This window comes from Pezoporus flaviventris, unplaced genomic scaffold, assembly GCF_033815535.1.
Source record: "Pezoporus flaviventris isolate CSIRO_AGI_PZ_B2104156 unplaced genomic scaffold, CSIRO_AGI_Pfla_v1 ptg000063l, whole genome shotgun sequence".
NCBI classification, from domain to species: Eukaryota; Metazoa; Chordata; class Aves; order Psittaciformes; family Psittacidae; genus Pezoporus; species Pezoporus flaviventris.
The window spans coordinates 8,622,501-8,632,500 of NW_026892611.1; the positions used below are offsets into that span (position 1 = coordinate 8,622,501).

The 10,000-nt window shown below is 58.2% G+C and overlaps 1 protein-coding gene across 2 annotated transcripts in view; it reads right to left on the bottom strand.

Moving 5' to 3' along the window:
• SRRM3 (serine/arginine repetitive matrix 3) overlaps nucleotides 1-10,000 on the bottom strand; it is a 30,176-nt gene that overhangs the window by 6,136 nt on the left and 14,040 nt on the right. For both annotated transcript variants that reach the window (XM_061470448.1, XM_061470449.1), the window contains exons 4-11: nucleotides 8,187-8,321; nucleotides 7,992-8,072; nucleotides 7,648-7,677; nucleotides 7,217-7,285; nucleotides 6,916-6,951; nucleotides 6,240-6,290; nucleotides 6,044-6,148; nucleotides 5,122-5,293 (exon numbers count right to left, since the gene is read on the bottom strand). In XM_061470448.1, the coding sequence (XP_061326432.1) occupies nucleotides 5,122-5,293; nucleotides 6,044-6,148; nucleotides 6,240-6,290; nucleotides 6,916-6,951; nucleotides 7,217-7,285; nucleotides 7,648-7,677; nucleotides 7,992-8,072; nucleotides 8,187-8,321 (679 nt within the window). The remainder of the gene's footprint in view (nucleotides 1-5,121; nucleotides 5,294-6,043; nucleotides 6,149-6,239; nucleotides 6,291-6,915; nucleotides 6,952-7,216; nucleotides 7,286-7,647; nucleotides 7,678-7,991; nucleotides 8,073-8,186; nucleotides 8,322-10,000) is intronic.

The window sequence follows — 10,000 nt, forward strand, 5'->3', positions numbered from 1 at the left end:
GGCAAGGCAGGGGCAGGGGGACAGGGGGAAGAAGGCCAAAAGAAACCAAAAGTAAACCAAGAAAGAAGGAAAAAAAAACAACCAATAAAAACCAAAAAAAAAAAACATCCAAATGAACTGAAACAGAACCAAAAGGAAACCAGAACAGAAACCAAACCAAAGCAAAACTGCACAAATGTCCTCGTCACTGAGATTAAACGAATGTCTCTGAGCTCTTCCTGGGACACGCATTGAGCTGTTAGCTGTGACTCTGCAGGGAACTGCTAAGTCCTCCTCAGCACTCAACACAGACTTTGCTTTCTGCTTCCTTTATTTTTTTTTTTCCATTATATGCTTTTTTTTTTTTTAAAGTCCCTCTTGGTTAACATCCACTTACCAAAAAAGTGGCATTTCCTCCTTTAGTAGGTAAGGTATGAAGAGAAGGGAAAAGCGGGGCAATATAAGTGCATCATTAGATTCACAAAAATGCAAGAGAGAAAGAAAAGAGCGAGAGAAGGAGGAGAGACAGAGACAGAGAGAGGAGAAATAAAACAAACCGACTCACTTCTCCTAGGGGGTCACTGCTGAGGCCCCATGCCAGCCTAGCACTGAGAGCTGGGGTGGGTTACCCAGCCCTTGGGGTCCAGCACACAAGTGTCTGAGCTCCTCCAAGCTGCAGCCGCTGCCTGGGTTTTATTCCCCACCTTTGCAATCATGGACCATGGAAGCGGTTCCTGCATCACTGGCTCTGACCAAGCCTGGCTCAGGGGGGCTTGGGGGTCTCCTAACTCTGCCCACAGCCCAGCGCTGGGACCCTGAGCATCCCTGGATGGGTGAATCCTGCGTGGAGCGGTGCTGAGCCCAGCTGAGGGGATCTAATGGGGTCCAGGGGTTGAGGCAGGAGCCAGTCACCCCGATTCTCCACCCCAAACACACCCAGTTGGTTATTCCTCAATGGTAAGGCTCTTCCTGCCCACCCCTCTGTATCCTACATCATAGAATCCCAGCCTGGTTTTGGTTGGAAGGGACCTTAAAGCTCATCCAGCTCCAAACCCTGCCACAGGCAGGGACACCTTCCACTAGAGCAGCTTGCTCCAAGCCCCTGTGTCCAACCTGGCCTTGAACACTGCCAGGGATGGGGCAGCCACAGCTTCTCTGGGCACCCTGTGCCAGCGCCTCAGCACCCTCACAGGAGGAACTTCCTTATATCCATCCTGAATCTCCCCTGTTTAAGCCTGAGAAATGCCACTTTTCTCCCCAAAAAGAAAGTGTGACCCTGGGGACCACCATGCAGATGATGCAAAAGGGACACGAGGCCACCGCATCTCTGAGCATCCCACTCCACCAGTGGCATGTCCCCCATCACCTCCTTGTCTCCATGGATAAGCCAACCCCTCCAGCTGCAGGCCAGCAAGATGGGGCCAAAATGGGGGAATTTGGGGTATTTTTCTGTCAAAAAGGTGTTGGTGCTGCAATAGGTCCAGGCCAGTCCTGCCCATTGCACAAACCACCCTACAAGCACTTGGGGACACAGATACAGCAGCCCTGAAAGGGGGTGTTCAGCTGAACCCATGCTCAGCCTCATATATGGGCAGAGAAAAATGAAAGCAGAGAAGATGGACTGTAGGAACCCAGCCTGGTTTGGGCTGGAAGGGACCTCAAAGCTCATCCAGTTCCAACCCCTGCCACAGGCAGGGACACCTTCCACTAGAGCAGCTTGCTCCAAGCCCCTGTGTCCAACCTGGCCTTGAACACTGCCAGGGATGGGGCAGCCACAGCTTCTCTGGGCACCCTGTGCCAGTGCCTCAGCACCCTCACAGGGAAGAAGAGGAGAGGAAGAGCAGGGTTTTCCTCTTTCTCAGGGGGCCATTTCGGCACTGCTGGCCATGCCATGGGCTTGGGCTGCAGGATGTGGGGGTCCAACACAGACCCTGTGTCTGGGGCTGAGGGAACTCCTGCCCAGACGTGCAGGAAAGCATCAAAGGTAAAAGCATCCCAAATAAATCCAAATAGGCAAAGAGCCATCCCAAAAGGGAAAACACACACTGGGGGCATATAGGGATGGGACAGCCAGGGGTGGGATGCCATCCCCTGCCCCTTGGGCACTGTGATGCGCTGGACCTGCAGACCCCTTCTATTTCCTTGGGTTGGGTTTACTCTTCGCATCATGGCCAGAGGAAGGGCCAAACCCACACATTACCCAAATTTGTCATATCTTGCCCCATCCATCCATCCATCCATCCATCCATCCATCCATCCATCCATTCATCCCAAAACTCCCTGTGCCAGGATCTGCTGCCTCTCCCACCCATGGGTTCTGGCCCCTGTTCCTCACTAATTACCTATGCCTTCGTTACCCAGCCCTTAAGGGGGGGGACTCAAACAGAGCAACTGTGCTCGGTCCCTGGATGGAAATGAACACAAATTCAGAGGGCTGAAAGACACAGAAATGCATTCTACCGACAGCACAAGGAGACAAGGAAGAGAAAAGGAGGGAAGAAAGGAGAATAATGGTACGTGGACAGGGCAAAAAAAAGAAAGATATTTATAAATAAAGAACGGAAGAGAAGAGCATGGCTTTGCAGCTAACTGGGGGGGAACCATACAAATAAAAACCAAAGTCATATATAGCCACCAACAAGGAGACAAAATGAAAGAGAGACAGAGAAAGAAGGCGAGAAAGAAAGAGAAAGAAAGTCAGAAAGAAAGAGAAAAGAACATTAAATCAAGCTACGGTGCTTTTCAACAGGCTCATCTGCAGAAGTGAACGTGCAGAGGTGGACGAAATACCTACCTTTGCCATTGGCAGGGACGGGAATGCGATCATAAAAAAAAGAAAACAATAATCTCCACATTTGGAGGGCAGAATGGGAAAAAGACAAGGACTCTTTAGTACGGCGATCCAGACCCCTCGGCTAACCCCGCCTGCTTGGCTTAGAGCTTGCAAAGTTAGCTTTCAAAGTGCTTTGGTGAAGCTGTGTTTAAATGATGCTCTAATTCCTGTGTCAAAGGAAAGGCTGCGGCCACGGAGCGGGGCGGCCCCTGGGGTTTGCTGGCTGGTGGCTCTCAGCCGGCTGCGTTTCGCTCTCTAGGACATGGCCAAGTCCCGGATAACATGCAGGGAAGGCGATGGATGGAGCTGGGACACGGCGAGGGACCGTTGGGTTGTGTCGGCCCAAAGAAAACCGGTGACAAAGAGGGGCCGGAGGGTGCGTGTGGGTGAGGAGGAGGAGAGACCCGGGAGGAAGGCTGGGGAAGGCAGCAGGGATGGATGGAGATGGGAACAGGGATTTAAAAGGGAAGGCAGAGCCCCGGGGAGCCCGACAGCTCTGAGGGTGCTGGGAGGAGGCTGAATCCAGAGCTTTTGGGATGGGGATGCTCAGCACCCGTCCTGCCGGGATGCAGCATGTGGGTACCCAAGTGCAGGATGCTCAGGGTGGAGGAGGCAGATAAGCCAGCACCCGATGGCCTCATCCTGCAGCCATGGAGGAGAAGAAGCCCCATGGCAACAGGGTGCAGCTGAGGCCGTGGGGCAGCAGCCAATTTAAGGAGGAAAAGGGCAAATTGATCTCAAAGCGAGCCCGCTCCCTCTGCGGTGTGGAGCTGCTCAGTTCCCTTCCCTTTTAAATTCCTGGTTCGGGTATAGGAAATGGGAATGCGATGTTCAGCGGCCGTAAATAGTTAAGGAAACACATCTGCTTTTTTTTGTCTGTTTGTTTCTTCTCCACATTAACACACACGAAAGCAAAAACTTCTAGAACAACACGACAACGGGGGGGGGGGGGGGGGAGTGGATAAGAGAGATATCGTTTGCATTTCTGTACATCACAAGGGAAAAGAAAAGAAATCATGAGAAAGGAAACTAAAACAAGGAGGGGAAGGGGGAAAAAAAAGCACGTTTCATTGCCCTTCCCTCCCCCTCGTCCCTGCTTCTGCTTGAGCAAGAAATGGAAGTGTATATTACCGTTTGGGTTTTTGTCAAATGGGAGGCTAAAGAAAAACACAGATGGGATTAAAAAGAAAAACTAAAACTAAAAACCAGAAACCAGAGAGAGAAAAAGAAGAGAAAGAAAGAAAGAAAGAGAGAAAGAAAGAAAGAGAGAGAAGAGTCCCCGCTGGTGCCAGGGAGCCAAGGAGCTCATCAGCCTGGGTGATGCTGGGGGAGAATGGGGTGATCCCCCTTGCACCCCAGCCACACCATAGGAAAGAAGAAAGCAGAGAGGTGCCCCGAGAGGTGCTGCTGGGGGTGCTGGGGAGGGTGAAAGAGGGTGAATATGGGGCTCTTGGCACCGTTTTCCAGGGTGCTTCCCTGCAGGAATGTCTCTGCAGGACCTTGCCCGTGGGTATGAAGTAGCCTGGGGTGAGTGGGGACCTGTGTGCCCCACATTAGGGGGTTCCCCCAGCACACTGCCTTTGCTCAGCGCTGCCTCCAGCTCCCCACCAGCCAAAGCAGGCTCCTCGCACTGGTTAAACTGGGACTGGAGCCCTGGGTGCACTGGGTTAGGGCTTTCCTCCACTCAGTGTGGGAGTAGCCCCCCCCTCCCAAGGCTTCACCAGGACCCCCGGGGTGTCAAGGCAGAGCTGGAGGCACTGAGGCCCAAATTCACCCACCTTGGACCCCCTGAGTTCAAAAAATCAGAGCACCCAGCACCAAAACCCCCTCCAAACCCCAACACCAGTGCCCACACTAGGTGCTGAGTGCTGGGGCTGGCACCCTGGCACTGGGGAGCATTGAGGCTGGTGGGGAAAAGATAATCTTCCAGCTTTACCCATTTTTGGGCTGTCTGGGCTCAATCCATTCCCGGGGAGGTGCTGAGCCCGGTGGTGACACTGTCCTGCCAATCCATCACCCCTGGGGGTGACATCCACAGAGCAATGTGTGGCTTTGCGGGTGGGATGAGCTACTGGCTGCCCCGATACCTGCCCCGAGGTGATGGGCTGACCGTACACCCAGTGGCAGGTTAATGGGTGCTTGGGGGGGGGGGGGAGATATTGAGCCTGCACCCCACATCTCCCCCGTGTGCCCCGGCTGGGCTCGGGGGGAGCAGGGAAGGAGGAGAGAGGAGAGCCGGGGTAGGGGTGTCCTGCGGAGGGAGGAGAAGGGGAGGGAAGCGAACGGTGATCCAAGAAAAGCCTACGTACATCCGAGGGCTCCGGGAGCGGGGCGCCGTGGCTGTGCCGGCCGTTCTGGGCGCTGCCCTTGTGCCCGTTCTGGTGCGGCGAGGCCGAGCGCTGCGGCGAGGGCGAGGACGGGCTGCGGCTGGAGCGGGCGCTGCTGCCCTTGGGGCCATCCTGCCGGCGCTTGGGGCTCAGCCTGCGGGACACCGCACCGTGAGCCCTGCCCCTGAGCACCGCACCGTGAGCTGCGGCATCACCCCTGCCCCTGAGCACCGCACCGTGAGCTGCAGCATCACCCCTGAGCACCGCACCGTGAGCTGCAGCATCACCCCTGCCCCTGAGCACCGCACCGTGAGCTGCAGCATCACCCCTGCCCCTGAGCACCGCACCGTGAGCTGCAGCATCACCCCTGCCCCTGAGCACCGCACCGTGAGCTGCGGCATCACCCCTGCCCCTGAGCACCGCACCGTGAGCTGCGGCATCACCCCTGCCCCTGAGCACCGCACCGTGAGCTGCAGCATCACCCCTGAGCACCGCACCGTGAGCTGCAGCATCACCCCTGCCCCTGAGCACCCGAGCTGCAGCATCACCCCTGAGCAACCCCACCGTGAGCTGCAGCATCACCCCTGCCCCTGAGCACCGCACCGTGAGCTGCGGCATCACCCTCGCCCTGATCCCAGCACTGCACCACCCCCGGGCTGAGATGGCTTTGCCAGAGCAAGAAACGGGATAAAAATTGGTGGTTTGTGCTTTCTACAGTTCAAAACTGAACCTGTCTCTGGGCACTGTGCTTCCAAGCCGTCAAGAGATGCTGCAGCGCCATCCTGTTCCCCTCCATCCACTCAAGGGTCCCCATCTCTGGGACACCTCTGGACCCACGTCCCTGCCCTCCTCCCCACGAGGGTCCCCACAACGGATGCTGTGGGGACGGGGGTCCTGCCCCTACCTGCCGGGGGATTTGGAGCTGCTGCCATCGGAGGAGAGCGAGGCGCTGTGGGAGCTGCAGGAGCTGCGCCGGTGAGAGCGCCAGGCCGGGGACTCGCTGCGGGACCTGCGGAGAGGGTGGCCGGGGGCAGGCTGAGCCGTGGCAGGGGGCACGGGGGGCACCGCACCGCGCCGGCCCCTCCATCCCCAGCCCTCACCTCTTGCGCTCTTTGTTTTTCTCTTTCCGTTTGCTCTTGGGGCTCCGGGACCTGCGGGAAGAGCCAAAAGAAGCAGAGATGGGAACGGGGGCAGCACCCCCGGAGCCACTGAGGCTGCAGGAGGAGCAATGGGGGGGGACCTGCCTGAGCTGGAGCTGGGTCCACCAAGCTTCAAACCATGGGGGAAGGGGGGGGGGGGGGGGGCAGCTGGCTTTGGGGGGACCATGGGTGATGCTGGGCAGAAAGGGGAGGCAGTGGGAAGGGGGGACCAGCTCTGCTCAGCACCCATAGACTCCAAGCTGTTGTCACCTCTGCTGCTTGCCTTCCCCCCTCTGAGCGCCTCTGCCCGCCAAAGCTTCCTTTGCCTGTTTCTTACTTCTTTCACCCTAAAATAGCAGTGCTGGCAGAGAGCATCCACAGAGCACAGCAACAGCCAGGGGTCACCTTAGGTGTCACCCCTTCTCCCCTAGGGGACATTTAGGGCTGTACAGGACCACGCAGCCACTCAGAGCAGCCCTGGGCCAAGGGTGAGGGATGTTCAGCATCCCATGCTCATACCCACTGTGCTTTATGGGTCCATCCCTGTGGGCAGAGGGGATGGGGAGAGAGGGAGGGCAGGGACAGGGGATCCCCAATGGGAATGGTGGCAGTGGAGTGTCTCTCCCATCACTCTCACCTGTGTCTTCTCTTCTTCCGTGACCCCGACTCAGACCTGCAGGATGAAGAGGAAGTAGAGGTGAAGGCGACACACTGAGCATGGGGATGGGGACAAGGGCAGGGGGTGGCACTGAGATGTGCTGCTGGATGGGGCAGGTGATAGCTGCTGTGAGGAGGTGATGGCCCCATGAAGAGCCATCAGGATCATCCCTGTCCATGCCTCCATCCCACCCCAGCCCCAGGGCCTGGGCAGCCACCCACCAGCCCCCATGTCCCCAGCCTGCCGTGGTGTCCCCAGCCTGCCATGGTGTCCATCCTACCTATCACGTCTGTGTTTCTTTCCAGTCTTCTTTTTCTTTTCCTTGCGGATGGGTGAAGAGCTGTCGCAGCTGGAGGGGGGGAAGTGGGTGCCCTTGATGGGGGAGCAAGAGACTCCCCTTCCCTGTGGCCCAGGGTCCTATCCCACAGCTCCCCACCACCCCGCTTCCCCTGGACAACCCACAGCATGCAGGAACACCACAAGGGAGTTACTTCCTGGGGGGATTTGGGGGATGGAAAGGGGATTTTGGCAGAAAGGCTCTGCTAAAGCACCCAAATCCCACTGAGTCCCATTGCCACCTCGTGGGCTCCGCAGCCTCCTGCAGGAGATGAGGCCAATTCCCGGTGGGATTTCAGAGGGGTGGCAGTGGATGGGGAAGGCCAGCCCATGCCTGGTGGGGAACCAAGCCCACCCAGCCCAGTGGGCACTTACCTGCGCTCCGAGCCGGGTTTCCTCTTTTTGCTGCCGTGGGAAAGGCAGAGAAGAAAGGGACATTAGGGATAGCATCCTGCCCAGGCAGCCAGTGCTAACCGGGGATGGGCACACCCCTCAGGAGCCAAATCCTGCCCTGTGCTGTGCATGGAGCAGGCAAGGCCCCACCAGTGCATGCAGTTGGGTAGGCTGGAGGTGCACCCCATAGCACTGGCGTGTGCGTGGACACACGCGTTGCATCACTGGTGCATTGCCCCTCAAGGAGGGGCGGCCTTGCCCCATGGAAAGGATGAGGTGGGAGGAGAGGTGCCCTCCTTGGAGCATGGGGCCAACGCGGGACTCACCGGCTCCGGCGGTGACCGGATTTCTTCTTCTTCTTCTTCTTGGGTGGAGGAGAGGTGGAGCTGCTCGAGTGCCGTTTCAGCCTATGGGACAAAGCAGGCAGGGCTGGGGTGGGGGGGGAGCAGGGACCACCCCCCTGTGCTCTGTGCCCCCCATGGGGACCCGCTCCCCACGCTCCCTGCTTGCTGCAGCCAGACCTGTACTCGCGGTGGCCGCTGTCCTCGTGGTAGCACTCGGCCGAGCAGTCGCACTGCAGCAGGCAGCCCTCGCCGGAGTCCGGGTACTCCATCTCGTACTCCTCCCCATCCACGCCGTGGTGGTTTTCTATCACGCTGCCAAAGGAGGAAGCACGGTGTTAATCCAGGGATCCCCGTTCCCCACGTCCCACTGGAGGTGCTGGAGGGAAGCCTGGGATATCCCCTCCGCCGTAGCATCCCTTGGTCAGGTCCCTTGAGGTCCACACGCAGCAAAGCTCCGTGGTGGGGGTGTTCCTGGGGCTCCTGTTGCTGCAGAAATCCCTGCTGGGCTGGCACAGGGATACGATGGGATATGGGGTCACTGAGATCTGACCTCAGCATCATTCAGAGCCCCTTTTGGCATCACCCAAGTGCCAGGGCTGGGCAGGAGGCTGGAGTCAGCCCAGGTAGGTGATGGGGAAGGATCAGGCTGAGAGGAGCTGCAGGAGGTTTGGGGAATTCAGGTGATTATCCAGGAGCTGTCCGGGATGACCCAGGCTTTGAGGCCAGCACCCCAGTGTGCCGCTGGCTCGGCAGCAGAGCTCCAGGAGGTGATGGGTGATTTCCCCCCTGGGTAGGTGAGGTGAGGTGGGAGCACATCAGCCCTGGGGCCATCAGGGTCTCCTCTCCCTCCTGAGGGACTCCATCAGCATTAATTTTCCCCGCTGCCATGGAAACCATCAGGAGGTTGCCATTGGCTGCAGGGCTGCAGGCAGAGGCCCGGCAGCTGGACCACAGGCGGGAGGGATGCAGGAGTCCCTGCCCAGACCCTCCCTGCTGCCCACACCTCCTTGCTCCTCCTCTGCCATCAGCATCAAGGAGCCTCTTGTTTGTTCCTGTTCCTGTTCCTGGGGGCTGCAGGATATCTCACACAGGATGTGGCCATTCCATGAGGGAACCATAACGGATGCCTTGGAGGGTGCTGGCTTCCCACCAGCCCAGGCACTTGCTTCCCAAGGGAGATTTGCCCTTGGGAACCAATGAGAGCTCCTCCATCCTTCCCACTGGGAGGCGTATGGCAGGGAATGCTGGTGGATAAGGGCAGCCTCACAGCACTGGTCCCTTGGCAGCCTGGCCAGTGTCTATGCCTGAGCCGAGGGATGCTCCCATCCCCAGACAGCAGATCTGAGTGCAGCACATTGGCATCCCTGGCCACAGGCAGGCCCTGGGCTCTTGAACCCAATTAAAAGTGGTTTGGACCAGAACTACAAGCGAATCCTCCTCCTCCTGACCGCAGATGATCGCTCAAGCGGGTCTCGGGCTCCCTCCTCTGCCGCAGCCATGGCATCCTGGGTCGTTTCCAAGTGACTCCTGCTCCGGCCATGCCCCAAGGGCAGAAGCAGCCTTTCAGCCACTCACCCAACCATGGGACGGGGGAGAAAAGGAAGGAGGGAGCAGGGATAATTCCCTGTTGGACTCCGGTCCGTGAGCAGGCAGAGCTCCGCGCCTGAGCCTGCTGCCAGCATCTCACCCATTAGCTGTGCTCAGCGGCTCAAGACAGGCTGCTGCTGCCCCAATTATCCCTCCTCTCTCCTGTCTGCTTGCAGTCCCACCAGCCTGCCCACCAAGCAGCTATTCCTTGGGGGCCAGGCTGTGCATGCACAGGGATAGGAGATGGAAACACAGGGAACAAGCCAGGGACTCAGGTGGCCACGGCCCTGCTCGGTGCCTCAGTTTCCCCTGGGGGGGGTTGCAGATGATGCTGAGCTGTTTGAAACAGGACCAGCTGGTTCAGAGTCATGGTCCCAGCAGCCAGCGACGGAGCTGTGATCATC